The 19,809-nt window shown below is 35.3% G+C and overlaps 2 protein-coding genes across 3 annotated transcripts in view; one reads left to right on the plus strand and one right to left on the minus strand.

The window, feature by feature from the left end:
- LOC113232159 (dynein heavy chain 7, axonemal) overlaps positions 1–15,785 on the minus strand; it is a 77,116-nt gene extending 61,331 nt beyond the window's left edge. Inside the window, exons 1-19 of the mRNA XM_026466800.1 lie at positions 15,548–15,785; positions 13,976–14,186; positions 12,337–12,472; positions 10,853–11,025; positions 10,349–10,502; positions 10,031–10,180; positions 8,947–9,138; positions 6,981–7,109; positions 6,305–6,552; positions 4,404–4,625; positions 4,172–4,253; positions 3,974–4,098; positions 3,715–3,892; positions 3,521–3,642; positions 3,164–3,448; positions 2,955–3,077; positions 1,186–1,339; positions 877–1,103; positions 111–255 (exon numbers count right to left, since the gene is read on the minus strand). Coding sequence (XP_026322585.1) covers positions 111–255; positions 877–1,103; positions 1,186–1,339; positions 2,955–3,077; positions 3,164–3,448; positions 3,521–3,642; positions 3,715–3,892; positions 3,974–4,098; positions 4,172–4,253; positions 4,404–4,625; positions 6,305–6,552; positions 6,981–7,109; positions 8,947–9,138; positions 10,031–10,180; positions 10,349–10,502; positions 10,853–11,025; positions 12,337–12,472; positions 13,976–14,186; positions 15,548–15,785 — 3,294 coding nt within the window. The remainder of the gene's footprint in view (positions 1–110; positions 256–876; positions 1,104–1,185; positions 1,340–2,954; positions 3,078–3,163; positions 3,449–3,520; positions 3,643–3,714; positions 3,893–3,973; positions 4,099–4,171; positions 4,254–4,403; positions 4,626–6,304; positions 6,553–6,980; positions 7,110–8,946; positions 9,139–10,030; positions 10,181–10,348; positions 10,503–10,852; positions 11,026–12,336; positions 12,473–13,975; positions 14,187–15,547) is intronic.
- A 598-nt stretch (positions 15,786–16,383) lies between these two features.
- Positions 16,384–19,760, plus strand: LOC113232135 (elongation factor Ts, mitochondrial). Of its 2 annotated transcripts, none has more exons than XM_026466780.1 (4): positions 16,384–16,462; positions 17,367–17,516; positions 18,725–18,976; positions 19,224–19,760. In XM_026466780.1, exons 2-4 carry the CDS (start codon positions 17,367–17,369, stop codon positions 19,743–19,745), a joined length of 924 nt encoding a protein of 307 aa, XP_026322565.1. In that variant the 5' UTR covers positions 16,384–16,462; the 3' UTR covers positions 19,746–19,760. The 2 variants fall into 2 exon arrangements, with proteins under 2 accessions (XP_026322565.1, XP_026322560.1); XM_026466775.1 differs by lacking the exon at positions 16,384–16,462 and adding an exon at positions 17,023–17,145.
- Positions 19,761–19,809: the final 49 nt, after the last annotated feature.

The raw sequence follows: 19,809 nt of genomic DNA on the forward strand, positions 1-19,809 counted from the left end.
AAGCACATTAAAACTAAGTGATTAATTAGACGCTTCACGACATTAGCAAATAATCAAAGAATATCAACTTTCTCTTTTTTATAAATGTAGCAAATTTAAACAAAACGCACCTGTCCTCTAGCAGCTGCTGTGTTAATTGTCAAGACGAGCGGTACAACCTCGCCCTCAGAGGACTTCATGTGCGTAACAACAAGGTCCTCAGTGAACGTTAGTTTGGCAATGCCTTCGAAGCACTTCTTCAAGTGAGGCTGTACACTGTAATAAAATATTTTAAATAGCACAAATCTTTCTTGCAGCTTTTTAATTTTTGAATTTTTTGAAAAAAATGTCCCAAGTCAACCTATTTAAACGTAGTGACATGTAAAGGAATATGAAAAAGCTAAAACGTTGAATTTAAATTGTAATGTCATCGCAGTACTGTCTAATTTTGCTTACTTTGCTGTCAGTCGAACAAACGAAGACTAAAGCGTGAATGACGCTCTGTATACGATTTTAACGTCCTATAAGTTCGGACACTTTTTAGCGCGGACCTGACGTCCATATAATTGTAAGTCAATGAATTTACATTACCTGTATGAATCCGTATTTTGGGCAGTGGCTGAAGTTCTAACCTTGTAGAGATAAATTGTTGTATATTTATTATTTATGACTGCCTCCGTGGCCGAACGGTTACCATGCCAGACTGCCACGCAGAGGTTCCAGGTTCGATTCCCGGGCCGGGAGAAATATTTGTATGGCCTACATTTATTTCTCTCGTGAGTTTTGGTGTAATTTGTGGTTGTCTATGTATGTGTCCATGGCACCCGCGACACAGGTTTTGCCTAGTGCGGGGCTATGTTGAGTGTGAGTGCGAGCGTTATTTAGTTAAAAACTTACCGCGTCGGATCTTTGGTCTCCGACAAGATCTCAAGCAGCTCGTCGTTGGACAAGAAGAAGAACCTCGGGAAATAGAGACGCTTCTTCTCCAAATACGCATTCAGTCCCCGCTGGACCATCTCCAACAAGTTATTTGACTTCTTCAATCTATCTAGCATTTTCTCTATAGTAATCACATCTAGCACTCTTGGTTCAGTGAATGCCGCTTTCATTATCTCTCGCCACATCTAAAAGGTTATGTTACCTTGAGGTTATCTACTATGCTGTATTTTAAAAACTTAAAAAGTTTTATTTCATGCTATTTCATACCTTATCAACAGCGCTGAATCTTCTGCCTTCCTCGGGAATCTGTTGTTGAATATCCGGAGATGAAAAGATTGGTTCCAAGTACATCCACGTTGCCTGAACCTTCAGCCACTCGTCCAGAATTTCTTGCAAAAGTACCAACTTTCCTTCCCAGTCGCTAATTGTAAAGTTTACTTATAGTTTGTGAAAAATTACAAGTTATTACATGCATTTAAGGTAAATCAGACGAACGTAATCTAGTGTAAACTATGCCCTGCAAAATTTGTCGCATTTGAGTCGCATAATCAATTAATTGGAGGTACTTATGCGACTGAATGCAATAGATCCTTGAATAAGTACTTATGGAGTGAATTTACGAAGCATTTGAAAACGAAAAAAAAATTCTCAAAGACTCCGTTTTTGTCGCGGTGTACCGTAAACAAGTCACAAAAATGTTACGCTCATTTGCCTTGACGCATTGACCAATGACCAATAAATGGACGTCGGGTTCGCGCTAAAAAGTGTGGACGCGCTAAAGAGTGTAGAAGTGTGGACGCGCTAAAGAATGTGCGTGTCTGCCCTATAGGTGCGGACACGCACCTTAAAGGGCGTTAAAATCGCATATAGAACGTCAACCGCGCAACAGTCTTCGTTTATTCGAGTGACAGCGCAGTTGTCAATCATGCAGTACCAATAATAACTTGTAAAAATTACTGCAGTAAAGTGTAAAAACAGGATTTTATATCATATTTTCACTAAACAAATATATTGTGTTATCATAGTTCTCATTTAAAAGTGTTATTATGTACAGTTTTATAGTATTTAATTTATATATAACTGAATCGTAAATATAAATTACAAAAGCACACAAAATAATCAAATAGCTAACTGTCCTTTTTCCACACATTGCATACGCAAAAGATGGAAAGAGACCCATTACGTCAGTTTCAAGAAGCTTATATATAAACTTCTTGATCATTATCAATTGTTCGAACCACAAGCGATTGAAATATTTAGAACAAAGAAACTATAGAATCGCTTTGATTTTATCCTATTTTTAAAATGATTTTTTTATTAAACGTTAGCAATAACTAACAAAATACTGTTGTACTCGTTTTACGGCTTGGAATTACCTATCAGAAGTCAGAAGCAAATACATTTGCCCGAAATAACGTTAGCTCGAATTTTCATAATGTCAAATGTATTTTATTACGAAGATTACAAAACAATAGCTAATTTTGTCTTTGTGAAAAGCATCGAAATTACTCGGTTTTATTATAAATCGGTTTCCGGAATTACGGATATTTGATTTTACGTTTAGTTGGAATGTCGGTACATTTCTTATAGTACACGCTTATTTTCACATTCGTAGTAATATTTGTATGTATGTATCTGCCCAACTCTTTATTATATCTTTAAGTGAATTTGTACAAAATTCGACATAATAATATATATAAAAATTAATTAATGTTTACGAGAAAGGCTATTCCAATACTCTTGTGTTCAAGTAATTTTCAGTCCAAGCTAAATATGGTGCATTTCGTTAAGTTTCCAGTAGAAGCTGAATTTGGTGTTTTTGGTCCCTTAAATTGTTGCAAGCAAAATTAGGCAGTACTGCAATGTCGTTACAATTTAAACTAAATGTTTTAGTTTTTTATATTTCGTTACATGTCACTACGTTTGTATAGGTTAACTTCGGACATTTTTTTGGTGGTTTTTGTATTAGACCCGATGTCCATTTGTTGGTAGGTCAATGACTTCACGTTAATATTATGTCCAATATGCAAACTTACGTAATGGTTTCTTCAAAGGGTTTAATGTACGGCGAATTCTTCATAGTCTGAGTCTTAACAATATGATCATCCAATAATAACTGAATTTCATCCACACTCGACAAAATATATGATCCTGTATCCCTGTGATTAATAAATAAAAATAAGTATTTCTCGAAATACATAATTATTGTATCATATGTAAAAATAGAAAACTTTTTTTTACTAACTTGTAGGGTAAAATCTCGAATTTAAGATCTGCCCATTCCTTCATCATCTTGTCCAATGCCTTCTCCAAATTGTTTTCTTTGGTAGCAGCCTCAGAGATAGTTTCAAATTTATCTATGTAATCATCCAAATGGAAATCGATAACCTTCTGCAATGATAATTCTTCATCGACTTGTATTGGAAAACCAACAATATCGGAAACTTTATCCCAGTGACGGGGTTTCATGCCAGGGTTGCCAAGAGTTTGCACAATAGGCATATGAGTTTTGAACTCATCCATACGTTCTCTATAACCACAAAAATGAAATGTGAAGAAATAGTGAGGCAATAGGATCTCAAAGAAAAACCAGACCATATACCTCACATCTTCAGCCAGACGATGAGTTTCAGGAACATCAGCGAAAGATTTCTCTAATTTATATACAATCTTGTAATAGTAAGCAACGTCGCCTTCTATTTCCTCTGGGTCGAAAGAGCCAACCTGTCAAAATAGTGTCACTATTATTCGTGCACACATCAAACGTACATACAGATCTAAACTATAAAATCGTACCTTTGAAGTCATCCACAAACGATTCTTTTCAAGATAGTCATAAGCAGCATCGAAGAGTTTCTTAAATGGCACCATTTTATCGTAGACCGTCTTCCTCTTTGGATATTGAGATATTTCATAGCCAAATGACGTCTCCTCTTCATTAAACTGGTCGATTCTTTGCAAGGCTTGCGATAATCTGTACGTAAAATTAAGTAAGTAAAAGAGGTATTTGATAATGGTACCTACGGAAAATTATTTTTGAGGAAAATTTCCATACTTTTCATCTAAGCGATGAACACGTGAAACATATTTCGATATTTCTTCAATATCACCCCAGTATTGCAGCTCATTACATTGCAGTTCATAGACATCCAAGTCGTCGATAAACTTAGCTATTCTCACCTGTAATATGTGATATTTGTTTATAGGTAATATGATAAACGTAAATATAAATAAAATTAAAGTGAATCGAGACCTTCAGCAGCTCCTGGTATTCAACTTTCTTGACGTCGCAAATGGCTTTACATTCCTCGATTACACTCGGCATGCGGAAATACCTGTCAAGATATTCACTAGCAGAACTATTCAGGCGAAAACAACTTGTGTGTAGAGTCTTACGAATTGCATAAACAAAACAGGCTTTTTCTTTTAATAAACAAAATTTCGTGGTTAGGGTTTAATAGTTAAATAATATTTCCGTAATTTACCAAAAGTATGTCTGGTTGTTGGCCTTTAGCTCTAGAGGAGAAAACGTCGTATAGTCTCCTAAAAACACAATGTATTTCATAACACTGCGGAGCTTGTCTTCCATTATGGCAAGAAGTTCGTCTTCTACTTTCTTGCAGTAAGCTATAAGTTCCATCAGAGCTGCCGTGTCGGGCGGCGGAGTCAAGAGCGTGTTGGCAATCATTGCATACTCGTCATATATTCTGAAAAATGTTTGATCAGGCACTCAAGAACTTCAAATAGGCACACGTACCCAGCAATTTTGGCAAATCTTTAGTACAACAGATATATAACAGTACTAAGATAATAACTGTACTGTGTGCAGATGACCAAATGATCTTTCCTATACGTACCTATGCTAGATACCGTTTTGTCTTTTGCTAATATTATGCAATGTGTACAATGTATATACGCAAAACTAATAATGAAGAACATAATCCAAAGGCGGTCTCTTAATTTCACGATAGGAAAATGATTTTTTTTAAATACCGTTAACGTGACGAACATGTCGTGCACCTGGTGGTAAACGACTTACCTATCCAGAACAGTTGCAGTGCCATTCAGAGCTTTAAATAGCAATCGCTTAAGATCTTAAGGGTACTGCCACTGCGCCCGTCACTCTGAGACATAAAGTCGACAAGTCCTAAGTTCCGGTAATTTCACCAGCGTTTTGTGATCAACTTATAGCACTTATGCTATGTTATTCACGCTAGGCTTTGGACTTTCTCTAACATGCTGCATTCTTCACTATATTTAGAGGCACTAATAAAAGCTATCGCTAACACGTATAACTAATCATTTCTGTATAGGTATAGTTGTAGTAATGTAAGCTAGAGCATGACCTTGCCGGTATTCGAAATTACAGCCTCCTATATGCAAACAAGCCTCACTCACAACTTCTCTATCACTGTCATTGTCCTAGAGTAAATACCTCGTTTGTGATTGCAATGTATTTTTTCAAAACGAAGGTAAAAATACATATAATAAAACAATAATGCTTGTAACACTGATTAGTATACGGTGTGAAAACACGATTCCAAAAAATTATCATAATAGAAAAAAACACAAACGTACCCCGAAACTTTACAAGAAAACTGCTACATTTAATAAGTACTTTACATATACCAATAATTTTTTTTTATATCTACTGACCTAAATAGAACACGTAAAGTATGCGATATTGTATACATTTTTCAAATGGCTTTAATTTCGTTTGTCAAAAAATAAATTCTGAAATAAAGCCAGTGTTCCGCAGTGTACCGGTCGCCCCAAGCAAAAATAACAGATGGTATTAGTACGGGAAAAATGTGAATTCGAACTGAGGTAGTAATCGACTCTTAATGTTAAGTAGCAATTTCTCGATAACGATGAAGGTAAACATCATCATGAAACATGCACGTCAAAGAATGTTCACAGCCCTTAGAAAACCTATGCGGTCCAAATTCGCATTGGGTCAGCGTGACATACTAAGGCATACTCTCTCTTTAGAGGAGACCCTTGCTAGCAATAGAACGTTTAATAGGTTGACGTAATCAATTAGAAACACACGTTTACACTTCCCATTTTCACTCTTCCCAATTTTGCGTAGCAATAAAGAGATCGTCTAGAAAAGTACTGCCATCTTACCTATTTCTGCTGCCAAGCTGTAATGTGAGCATTACTGAGTAACCAGTGTTGAAGTGTAAAGAGTGCCGGTGAAATTACAGGCACATGGGACTTGTCAACTTATGTCTCAGGGTGACCTGCACGATAGGAGTGCCCCTCAGATGTTTACGATTTAAAGCTCTGAATGGCACTGCACATATAGGCTTTTACCACTAGGTGCACGACTTGTTTGTCCCACACACGACGACTTGATATCATAAAAAACAAACCAACTTACGCTTTAATCTCATTCTGGTAATCTTCCGTCATCCGTCGGAGAAGCGTATTCGCCAACCTCGTGGCTGAACCTCGCAACGATGTGATTAAATCCGCACGCTGCATCCGGAACATGCCTATCATAATTGTTCCTTCCAATTTTGAAGGTATCTCCTTAGCCAACTCCACATACTTTATTGCCTCTTCGCAGTACTCTTCAAAAGTTTTCTCTGGTCGTGCGTTAATAAAGTCCTCCACAATCTTTTGGGACTGTCATCATGATAATAATATTTTTTTATTATTCATTATAAGTATCTATTTAGCTTGGATCCGGACACATTCCGTTGAACAAATTTTTGTATTTGATGTGTAGGGGGAATTCTCCAAATGTGTGGAATTCCTGGAGATGTACCTACATCATTTTGTTCTCACATTCTTGGAATGTGTTCGGACGGAACCTATCAACGTATGGTTATTTGCACCGGTTAGTTTAAGGACATTTAATTTTGCGTGGTTTCAATCTGTTTTGTCTGAACTAATAAAGTAGTGCCGTGAAGATTTTGTATATAAGTTTGGCTAGGTTAGGTTAGTTATGTTTAATAATGATAAAAGCCTCTAAATAAATAAAGGGTTTTAAAAATGTACTTACATATTTATATTACGTTACTTATTTAAAAATAACCGTTTAAAAAACTTACAGTTCCGTTTAGGAGACAAACGTAGTCATCGAAATCTTGGATTCTTAACTCGGGTCCAATTCTCTGTTCATCAATAAGACTGCTGATTTGCTTCGCATAGTTTTCAACTAATTCGCTATCAATCACGGGCTGAATAAGCGAATGCAATAAATAGTTATTTATTTATAAATTTCAAGATACAATTGTAATAGCAAACAGGTGTAAGTGTTGCAAATATCCAAAAATCAATTTATTTTACAATAACTTACCGGAAGTAAGTCTGAGAAAAACTTTAGCTATTTAAAAAGTAATTATAAACCACTTATTATCCAATAAAGTCTTTTTCTACGTCTTGTTTTGGTTTTTTGGTGGTGTCCTTTCTACATTTCGCCGATACTGGCAAGTTTTCTGTTTAGCTATTTTATAGGCTTCTGTAGGTTCTGATATTCAGCGAGTGTTGTCGGAGAACAATGTCAAAGTACAAGCTTTCGTATCAAAATTTTAATGTGTACAGTATCAGAATTTTAAAATGATAAATCCCTGACTTCATTGCCTAATTTTTTGTGTATTTAGTTTGAAGTTATTCAAATTATTACTATTTTGACCCCTAATTACATTTTACAACTATTGTAATTAAAATAGATACGAATAATTATCACCGCGTTTAAATTATTGACTAGTGTTGTAAGAAACTCGAGGCCGGCAAATGTAGACTATTTGAGGCCTAGACTCCAATGCACAAGACCCAACTCAGAAACACAGAGACTCACTGCTCGATGTTTTACGAGCCTATCGAGTGTCCAAACAGATTCGAGTTCGACAATAGAGTCAAGCCTCTATTTATTTAACGAATCGAGCTCGGTAAGTAGGTACCTACTAAGTGGTGTAGTGGTATATATTATTATACTATAGTATAATTACTATAGTAGGTATAATTAAGTATTAATATCTTCTTTCTCTTGTAAATCACCATATTGGGTTTTTTGTTTTTATTTAGTGCGTGGGCAATAGTAGTTGTTCAGTAAAACTGAACCCTTCTTGTCGTACTCGAGTCGTAGAAGGCGAGTTTTCGAACTCGAAGGTTTACGACTCGAGTCCTTTTTAGATTCGAATTCCTGCTCCGATGATTCGCGCTCGACTCGGCTTGGACTCGTACTCAGAGTGTCAAGCCACCGAGCCATGCAAAATTGAGTCGAGTTCATAAATATACACTCCTGGACTAGAGTCTTTTACAACACTATTTTGACCGACTTATTAAACAACTAATAGAATCAGGCGTTAATTTTATTAATTAACCTTCACTAGGTTCGCAGAGTGGCGAAGTAATATAGGTATTTCCAATTTTATTGATTTATTACATAAAAAAATAGATTAGAAAATGAAACTATTTTTCCGGATTTAAATCGCGTATATTTGTTTTTACAAACAAACCGACGTTTCGGACTCTTTACAGGTCCCATGGTCACGGTTGACAACCTTGACCATGGGACCGTTTGTTTGAAAAAACAAATATACGCGGTTCAAATCCGGAAAATAGTTTCATTTCCTATGTGTAACAATCGCGAAAATCTAAGAACTCGATAAATAGATTAGATTTAAACAGAAGAATGTTACACCTAGTTTAGCTTGTTAAAGTGCACACTAGTGAATGATATACCTTCAATATGTTTGAACGCCTAAAGTTTGTCAGGACACAGTAAGACTATACACATGTTAACTTCTATACAACCTGTGTTTTCACAAATAAATTAATTTGAATTAGCCTTTGGACATTAATGAACACTGCAAGACATAAGTGTCTATGTTCAATAGTTTTTAAACGAATTTATTTAGAATGAAAAATACTAATTAATTCATAGAGATAAACAAAACAAATTTACTATAGATATTTTGGCTTAAAATGTAATGTGGAAATCATTGATGTTGACTGTACGAATTGGGTATTTAAAGATAAAAAATACCATATCGATATGAAACACAACACTACCTTTAACGTCGCCTTTTTAGTGACAACGAAGTCCTGATACAATAAGGTTTCTAGCCGAGGAGACTGTCTACAGGCGTCAATCAACAAATCGTACAGCAAGCCGATCATGCTTTTGAACGTTTGGAACGACGGCTCAAAAGCAATCCCGTCTGGTCCAAAATTTGTATTTAATACAAAGCCTTGGTTTTGACCCTGGAATAAAACTTAAATTATACTCTATTCATAATATGAATCCCAAGTACCAAAAATACAGATTTTATCTAAGCAAATGGTTGTGGCATGAAATGGATTTTATTATTAACCCGTAATGCATCCTAGAGACGTACGGTGTCTTAAATGCGCGGCTGTGATTTCATCCGCCATTTTCAAAATATTTAATGTTTTGAAAAATTATAAAAATTAAAAAAAAAATTGTTAGGGTCCTTCAAACTAAATGCTTATAGAGGCGTTTTATAGCACCATTGTGGCGCTGTAGCCGCGCCACTACTAATTTTCATAAAATATTTAGAAGCGCAGTTGTAGCACCACTGTTGTGACACGCACGCGTCACTTTTGAAGTATTTTTTTATGATACCAGGTGACGGGACGAACAAGTCGTGGGCCTGGTGGTAAGCGACACGCCTGTCCATTACAGTTACAGTGCCACTAAGAGTTGCAAAACGCAAAGATCTGGAGGACACTGCCGCCCGAGACATAAGTCGACAAGTCCCATGTGCCTGTAATTTCACCAGCACTGTTGCCCTTCAAAACCAGAACGCAGTTACGCTCACATTACTGCTTGGCGGCAGGAATAAGTAAAGTAGCAGTACTTCTCTGGACAAACTCTTACACAAGTACTACAACTACTAAAAAGTCACAACAAGTGAACTAAAAATTACTGAAGCGCTGCAGAAGTGCGGCTGCCACGCCACAGTCGCGCCACTGCAGAACTTCTACAAGCGTCTAATTTGAAAGCGCCCTGAAAATATTTTTAAATCATTAGGAACACCGTGTCTCTCTCGAATGCTGTTAATAATAATATAAATATATATTATCACACACAAATGTGGCATGGAGAAATATGCAAGTATTTAATGTAACATACCCCAACATCCATTATATAGTCTGTAAATTCTTTCATTGATTTCAAGCAAAGTGTTTGAAGATTATAAGTCATAATGCAATCTAAGCAGTTGTAATAGTGTTTCATCTTCTGCGTTTGCTTCGGTTCCGGTATCAGCTTTTTCTTGTTCCCCTATAATCATATAAACCTTTTTTTTTTAATAAAACGGAAGTTACGCAACGATACATACGTGACTGCTTTTGCTACTAAAGTGAATTAGAAAATGAAAGTTCTGAGCAATGTCCAAGGATCAATCTTATAAAGCTATCAATTCCTAGCCAACTCTCGTATAACGTTTACCTGTAAAAAAACCGCCTGCACCGTAGGTATCCACTGCAACGACAGGACGTTGCCTGCTGCCTCGATGTGCCTCTTACATATGAAGCAAAAGTCTTGCAACTCGTAAGCTTCATTCGTCGTCATTATGTCCTTCATACTTATCAAACGCAAGTCGCTAGAAAATAGATTTTATTTTCTCATCATTCAACAAAGTTGTTGTATTTAAATACTCCCATATTACGTTCCTTGTTAGAAAATTGGTAGTAATATGGTGTAATAAAGCCACAAACGCAAAAATGCTTTTCCAGGAGAGAGGTTTACACGAATTTTACAATATTCTTTATATTTATTATTTTATGACTATGAAATTTCTATGACTTTCTATGATCTTCTAAAACTTGCTATGATCATGTCAAATAGTTATTCAAAAATTATTAAAATTACTTAACAGTGATTTATCGGTGAGCATAACGTACACAACGTACATTCTCTAAAATAGATTAAAAAAACGCAATGTAATCTTACTTGAACTGTTTCCACCATATCTGCAGCACCTGAGCTATGCACGGATTAACAGTGTGAAGGTTATTTGTAAGAAATTTTTTCGACATCACATAGCGGTTCCGCCACGCGTCATCTTTCATTATAGCCAACTCTGTTTTCAAAGGCGATACTGCTTCATCTTCTATAGCTTCTTCCTAAAGAATCAATAAAGTAGGATTTAACATAAACAGACGAAGCAAAACTCAAAAGAAATAATATTTAATGTGCGGTACGAAATAATGTGTGAATATAAAATAGTAACGTTTAAATTTAAATACATAAGAATTAGACTTAAAATAGCAATTAAATTAGATTTTAACATCGACTTAGCCTTAGTCAACTTTTATCGAAAAAAAAAACCTAATTTAACAAAATGTTTTTTTTAGATTTTGTGACAAAGCAGAAACAGCTACAAACTTAAAAACTGTAAGTAACAGTTAAAACAAACCAATGAAAAGAATTACTGTCGACTTTTTTTTTGTTTTCAAATTTGACCTAAAACAAAAAAGTAAAATGGCCGACCAGACTTTATAGATGTTTTCAAGCGAGAGATTCACAATTACAAGTACTTTTATATTATACATTTGATTACATTCTGCCTTCCCTTGGTAAGTAAAGTCACATGTAATCATACGTCAATAGTGCTTTTATCACATGAAAGTCGTAAAAATAATGTTGTATAAGTAAAATTTTATAATTTCCTCTTTAAACATAGAATAGAATAGAATGGAATAGAATCGTTTATTTCATGTTATCAATGTCACAATATTACAATTGGAAATACAATGTCAAGGGATAACTATGATCGTCAGTAACAAAATAATAATAATGAATATAAAATAAAGTAGTATAACTACTGCTTGTCGAATAAAATAAAATTAAAATTGTTTCAAAAGAAACTCATCGACACTGTACAATTCAATATCCAATAAAAGGATTTTTAGTCGGGTACAAAACGTTTCATCGTTTCTAACACTTTTCAGGTCTGTGGGTAGATGTTCGTAGAATCGGGGACCTATTACCCGCGGATTTCTAGTTGCCAGTTCGGTACGGTGGGCAACGGATTTTAGTGTTCCTGCGTTTCGTAACGCTCGGCCTCCGCCCGTACGTCGCTCATAAGTAGCCAAGTTTTGACGCGCATAAACTATTATATCATAAATATATTGTGAGTACATGGTCATTATATTGTATTTCTTAAAAAGGTTTCTGCAGGTCTGATCCTTTTTTATGCCTACTATTGTTCTTAAAAATATATTTTTTAAGAACAATAGTATTAAAAATATCTTAAATATTGTTCATAAAAAGGTAATGACCAATTCGTTCTTAAAATTAAATCTGAAAAATTGTCATTTTGCAGATGTAGCTTTATTATACCAAGGGTGCGACTTATTTGCTAATCAACAACGTCTGTCACTTGTCCAATACAAACTCACAAACGAAAAAACCAAATAAAAAAAAAAACTCACTGTGTTCGGATCTTTCAAAACGAAGTCTACGATAGCTTTTTTCATGCTCATCATAAAATCTTCACGCATCTCGTCTGTGCACGTTAACAATGTCTCCTTCCATTTTTTGAGGTTGGGTGATATTAAATTATGGACTCTGTAAAAGCAGTTATGAGCTCATAAGTATCTACTCTAATAAATAGAAGAAATACGTCCAAATTCTCTCAATAAATAATTACCGTAACTACGTCTCTTTATGTGTTTACTCACAAATAATATGCACAATTACGACTTGTTCCTACCAAATGACAATGAATAATTCTGTGCGATATTTAACTAAACCTAAAATGGTTTTGTTACCACTTCAAGGTGAAATGGCATCTAGAGCTAGCACGAGCGCGGCTTGCGCGAAAGCAACATAAAGCGCGTGATCTACATACATGTGAGAATAACAATATCTCGCTCTTTATGTCGCTCTCGCTCAAGTCGCACACTGTAGGACTAAAACAACTTGTCGTGACTTGCGCGAGAGAGACATAAACCGAAATACTTCTATTCTCGCATAGAGATCCTGTCGTGCTAGCCCCACTGTTGTGCTACGTGGACCTAATCCTACTGGTTGCACGAAAGAAACCTGCCCGCATGACGTACCATTCTTGTCCAGTATGGCTGGCGCTCTCTAGGCAACAATTGGCGAGTACCTTACTCCAATTGGCAAATCCATTCACCACGACAAGAATTAGGCAAGGCAAGAGTTCGTCCAGGGAAGTACTGCCACCTTACCTATTTTTGACGGTTTCGGTTCCGGTTTAGAAGGGTTAAGGGTGCTGGTGAAATTACAAGCATAATGAGACTTGTCAACTTATGTCTCAGAGTGACGGGCGCAGTGGCGGTGCCCCTATTATCTTTGCGATTTAAAGCTCTGAGCACCACTGCAACTGTTATGGATAGGCGCGTCGCTTACCACCAAGCGAACGACTTGTTAGTCCCGTCACTTGCTATCATAAAAAAAAAGGTATAAAATATGCCATCGATACAGTGACAATATCGTGATTGCGTAGGTTTTGAAACATGTGAGGTAGACGCAAAGGAATTACTTGAACGATATTTAAACATTTGCGTTTTAGATTTTAAAATATACTCTATTATTGTAAAATAAGCTTACAGCCTCTTGACGTATCTATTATAGAATACGAGAGAGAAAATTTCATCGAAATATCTCTAACAACAATCGAATGAAACTAATTTTTCATAGATGAACGTAGTAAAAAAAAATTTGCGAAACTTCGTGTTTTCTTTCATCGAGCAAACTTTAAGTCAATCAGATCGTCAGATCAATGTTTGGACCCCATAGTTCACTACTAATATCTTCTATTTACATTATCATTTATAATTGTAACTTTTCATTTAAAAAAAACCGACCTTAAAAGTTCGTGGAATTATCTACATCTATTTGCCAAGTTTTGCGCGAAACTGGATTCATCCTCCAGTTTTTAAATTAGTACAATTAAATTCGTATTTGTTTAACGTTATGAACCGATTTTGATTTGACGTCTATTTTGGGTCTTGGTTTGTTTGATTATTCACATAATGTAGTACTATATTTATTAGAAATTAGTAAAATATATTTGTAGTTAATAGTAAACTGATATATTCTCACTTTAATATAATTTTGTTATCCAACGGAGCAACATGAATAGTATCTATTCCGTATCTCAAATAGTAGTAGTATCGTAGGATGTTCTTTTCTTCACCAGAAGGCGGCATGCCATCTTCCGCGTCATCCTCGGGGTCGTCACGGCAGATCAAGTTGATCATCTTACTTCTGAACTCTTCTCTGGCCTTTCGCATCGCTGTGTAGCTTTGCATTACTATGAAAAAAAGAATAAAAATAATATATTAATAGCAGTAGAGCTCCAGGAAAGAGAAAGAGCACGTCCAGGGCAGTACTGCCACCTTACCTATTTCTACCGTCAATCAGTAATATGAGCATTAATGCGTACCGGATAAGAAGGGTAAGGGTGCTGGTAATTACAGGCACATGAGACATATCAACCTTTGTCTCAGGGTGCTCCTGGCAGTGGCAATGCCCCTCAGATCTTTGCATTTTAAAATTCTGACGCACGACTTGTACGTCCCATCACTTTATTTTTTTTATACGATACCAATCATATAAAAATAATAATAATAATAATGTGTCAGACAACCGCAACAATGACCTGATCTCAAACCACGGAATTCCCGGTATCATAAGTAGGTAGCAGTGCAATAGATTTCACTCAGACCAGAACCAATTTAGAAAAGCTCATTTCCTATATTGGTCCTACCGGGAAACGAACCCGGTACCTTCACATCCAGCGCCCAAAGAAGACCGCTGGGCCACAGAGGGTAGTTAACCATGAAGTACTTACATTCTATTTATTTGCTACAAGTGTTATCAAAATTCGAAAAAATGTAAATATTATGAGTAATAGATAACAAAATAACGTTAAACTGCAACTCATTCCTGAAGCAGATTCATCTAACTAAAAGTGTTTTTATTTATTTATCTGGATACAAAGTCCGTCAGCCGAAGAAGTAAAATAAACATTTCAGGGATGTCACTTTTTAAATAAAATTTTATTCGTATTTACTTAGACAATGTTCAAACACAACACTATCTATTAATTTATAGCAAACTATCATCCTCTGGTGAGAGCCAAGCACTTACCAAGCTTGCTACTAATAATTAATAAAGATACGAATACGAAACGGTACTTGAACAAGAAATTTAATTCCCCTCGATTTGACGTGATTAGCTATCAACAGCACAAAAAAACCGCTAAAATTGTAGGTATACCTGTAAAATTTAATCTATACCTACGTTTAGTTGTATGGAAATTGCCTCGTTTAAGTATTTTATGAGTAGATAGTAGCTAAATTAAAAAATGGCAACCATGTAGATACCAACCGGGTAGATTTAGTATTGGAAGTAAAACTATTTTTCGAGTCTAAATCGTATTTTTATGTCAGTCAGCCATGACCATAGGACCTGTAAAGGGCCCGAAATATCGGTTAAACAAATCTTTGGGGGAGGCCTATGTTCAGCAGTGGACGTCTTCCGGCTGATATGCTGATGATGATGATGATGATCCGAAAAAAAAAAATAGTTTCATTTCCAATGTGTTAGGTACGATCGCAAAAAGCTGAGAGATCGATAATTTTTAAAACTTATGTAATTAAGATTTAGTACCGCTGGATCTTCTTTTACTTGGAGCCGCTTGTTGTTTTGCAGCTTGCAGTTTAGCTGCTCTGGAGGTAGGTGCAGGCAATTTTAGAACCTCTTCGGGCAAAGAGAACAACGGCTTTGTCTTTATTTTGAAATCTTCTGGCATTTGTATCTTTGGTATTTTAGGTAGTTTTATGTCAGAAGAATTAGGCGAACCTTGCCCTTTTTTTCGATTAGGCTTGCTGTTATTATTCTTCTGCATGGTTACTTACTGCCTGAAAATCAATCAAAAACCACCTGTAATTTAATAAAACCTGAGAAAATATAGTCATTATGCGATGAAAAAGTCAACTCCATACAAAATGATCGTACGGGCTTATTTGGTATATTCATTTATGGATATCTCATTTCAATCTAGACTTAATAAAACATTATGTAGTTTCGTTTTCCAATGTTTTAATTGAAGGTTAAAGGCGACAATGTGAGGAACATTGGAAATTAACGTGGTGAACAAAACAATTCTATCACTTAATGTAGGTTTTGAATTTGGCGCGCGTCGAGCTGTCAGTTGCGTTAGGTAATTGCAATGTCAGTATTTAAATTATTTGTAACTGGTAGTGCTAGAAATTTCATAAATGCACTTATTTAACAAATCCATATAATATTAATAATAACTTCATTATAGACCTCGAATTTAATAAAACCTGCGAATAATTAAATAATAATCTTATCCAAAGATAATGTTTTCTTGTCAATAACTAAACGCATCTATGCAACCTTCTGACAATATTTGCGTGAATTTGTTAAATTTATATTAATATTTAGCACGAAAATTTCAATATTTAAGTTAAGAGATTCTAAATAAACTGTGTTCTAAAGTCACACTATTCGTCTACGTGATATTGCACTTACTTGTTATTTTATAACCACCGTTATAGGGTACGTCGACTTCACGATTTTATTTAACGACTATTTACACAATTCCCTAATGATTTTACTTATATTTATTTTAATTATAATACGAAATGACAAAAAAAATCTTGTTTTCGTCGATGACACAAAAAACGGAGGATATTTCGTTGATATTTCCATGGAAACTATCTTCGTTTGTTTCCATCGATTTTTTTTCTTTTATGTACCTGTGAAAAAGTTTAAATCTCATATGCACCACAAAGTTTTTATTATCATTTTACTTAAAGGGACGTGTCAAAAATACTTCAGTGTATGCTATCTTCAGTTTTAGGTTATATATAGCGAGTGAAGCAGTATTTAAAGCAATCAAAGTTTAATCTAACAAGGTATAAGTTTGAAGCTAAGGAGCGTGTAATGTATCTCATGAACGTATAAATATACCAACACGGAGTGCTTTATTATATACCTACCTATAACACTAAATCCTGTTATAGGTGTGTAGTTTGGCCTTCATAGTGCTAACAGAGCTCTATCTGTCTCACTCATTCTATAATCATGATGTCATAGGCTTAAGTAATCTCAGTATAGGGGCCCCTACATGCTAGTGCACACTTCAGCACAAAATTGTTTATTTACTGTGGGGTCTGAGTTAGATAAATCCTAACAAAATGGGTAACTAATAAAAAAAAGTTTAAAGCAGATTGTTTTGTGTAAGTGCTCTCTTATTTATGTTTTAACATATGGGATATGTTTACATTGTTTGAGTTAAAACTTTTCTTGTCATGAGTTTTTCAAAGTTGTATACCAGTTCTAGGAGAGATACAAAACAGTTTATTGTGAATTTGAAAACATTCAAGTACAATTATTTACCTATACTTAAGTGCTGCTTGGCACCTGTTATGGCTTACTAAAGTTAAAGTTACACCTGCAGATGATATTCCAGTTCTTGCGGAAACTGCATACAAGTCTGGTCTGCCAAGCGGCAGAATCCTCGCTACTAGCCAAGTTACGGAAGAAGACTGGATACACCATTGCCAATTGCAAGAAGGCCCTCGAGATGCATAACAATAATGCAGATAATGTAAGAAATTATTTAGTCTTAGATATCAATTACATATGTATATATAAAGACATAATTTGAACCTACAAAGTTAACTAATGTGTTAAGAGTCCTTCAGTTCCTTAATGCTGTTGGTCTTGGCTCTGAACTATAATTATTGGTCATCACAATAGATCAGCTATTGGTCGCAGTGATGAGGGGCATTGGCCCCTAATGAAGCCACCCTAATAATAATAATAGAGAGTCTAAAATAGATATAATAGTTATAAAATCTTGTGTTTCTTACACTAATTAGTATTGTCATGATATTTAAACATCGAGTATATAACCTGAAACAAAGATGAAATGTCATATAATTTGTTTGAAAACTATTCTGCCAAAGCATTACTGTGACAACTGCGCTCTGATAGGCCAGCCCAAATTCGAAACAAGTGACGGGTGTCGAAAATTGCAAAATTACATAGTTCATATTTAATTATCAATGAAATGTGATTTCATATGTTTTGATATTAGATGTTTTGCTGTTTTTCTCACACCACCAAATGGAACAGCCCCCATTGTTAGAGATATTATCTTTATTACAATAAATACAGAATATTTTTGGAATATACGGAGACACACACACACAGGTCAGTTGTTGGTGCTGTACTATTTCAGTTTTCCAATTTGTGATGTCAGCGCAAATGAAACTTGATATTTAAAAGTGATATAAGGCCCATTTGCCTGATGAGTTGCCAGGGAAGGATGGCCCTTATTTCGTCTCTATTTCTGGTTATATACTTGACGCATTTAAATAACTTATAACAGTTATATTCTTCAAATATGAAGTAATTGTAGGAATAGATAGGTACAGTTTGTATACAAGTAGTTCTTGATATGAATGGAGCTTCCGGTTTGTTTCCCAGTAGGAACAATGTGGAAAATGAACTTTCCTAAATTGGTTCCCATATAGGGGTAGGTAGTACCAGCCTTCTATTTTCTGTTTTTTTGCATAGTGATTAACAAGTTTCGGTCGTTATGTGCTAAAATTTTTTGAAACAAAGTAAATTAAAAAAATATCCAGTTATTAAATATTATTATAAAATAACATGATTAAATTCATAACTTATTGCTTAACTCATTGTACTAAAATGCAACATCCATATAAATATGTATGCATATTGTCTAAGTATAAATCATTTAAATAAAAGTCAGTGAAAAAAATTTAAAAGAAAAATAATTTTTTACAGGCAGAGGCTTGGTTGAATGAACAAGCACAGGCTATGGGTTGGGCCAAGGCCACCAAACTAGCCGGCCGCACCGCCCTTCAGGGACTTATCGCTATCAAATTCGACAAACACCACGGTGTACTTGTTGAAGTCAACTGTGAGACAGACTTCGTTGCGAAAAATGAAAAATTCCATAAACTGATGGAGAGTGCTACACAGGCCTGCTACAAATTTACACACAACCATTTGAAATCAAAGGGACCTGTGACAAAGGTATCCATTGTTTTGCTAATTATTATTGGTTATTTACAACTGCTTGTAACACACTTGACTAATCACCTGGAACATTATTTCTAGATTGGTCATATTTTATCATGAGTAATATGGTTAAATAAAAATTGAAATATGAAATAGACCATGAAATAGCTATTTCTTCGCATAAAATGTATATTTATAACGTAACGTGGTGCACATAATTTCAAATCGGTAATTAAAAAAAAAACTGTTTATTTTATTACAGATGGAACTAGACAGCGAACAGCTAGCAAACCTAACCGCAGAAGGAAAAAAGCTTTCTGAAATACTAGCTCTATTCATAGGCTCTGTTGGAGAAAATGCGGTGCTCCGGCGCGCTGAATGCTGGAAAGCTAACAGTGATGACATCAAAATCGCAGGGTATACCCACCCGGCGCCTAATTCCCCTGGCGATTATTCAGCAGGCAAATATGGCGCGTTATTAGCATACAAACAAGCAAATGATACTCAAGATATTGGAAGACAACTTTGTCAACATATTGTTGGCTGTGACCCTAAAAAGATTGGCACTAAGGATATTGATAAACCAGCAAAGAATTCGGATGATGAAACCTGTCTCATTTTCCAAGAATACTTGTTAGATCCATCCCTGACGGTAGAGGAAGTTTTAGAACAAAATAAAGTGGAAATCATAGACTATGTCAGATTCTCGTGTGGTGCAGTAGTGGAAAATCACTTGGGCGGCGTTGAGAAGCAACCATTAGACACAGTTCAGACCTTGCAGTAAATCTTGAACACAAAAATAGTTTATTGTTAACATTATAATTTGTGATGTAATGAAATTCGTTAGT

This window comes from Hyposmocoma kahamanoa, unplaced genomic scaffold (assembly GCF_003589595.1).
Source record: "Hyposmocoma kahamanoa isolate Upper Pololo Valley unplaced genomic scaffold, ASM358959v1 102, whole genome shotgun sequence".
NCBI classification, from domain to species: Eukaryota; Metazoa; Arthropoda; class Insecta; order Lepidoptera; family Cosmopterigidae; genus Hyposmocoma; species Hyposmocoma kahamanoa.

Excerpts from the sequence above, each read along its gene's own strand:
- LOC113232135 (XM_026466780.1), top strand. The coding sequence starts at position 17,367 with ATGATATTCCAGTTCTTGCGGAAACTGCATACAAGTCTGGTCTGCCAA. Across the intron at positions 17,517-18,724 it reads ATAACAATAATGCAGATAAT|GCAGAGGCTTGGTTGAATGA; the intron begins GTAAGAAATTAT and ends AATTTTTTACAG. Across the intron at positions 18,977-19,223 it reads CAAAGGGACCTGTGACAAAG|ATGGAACTAGACAGCGAACA; the intron begins GTATCCATTGTT and ends ATTTTATTACAG.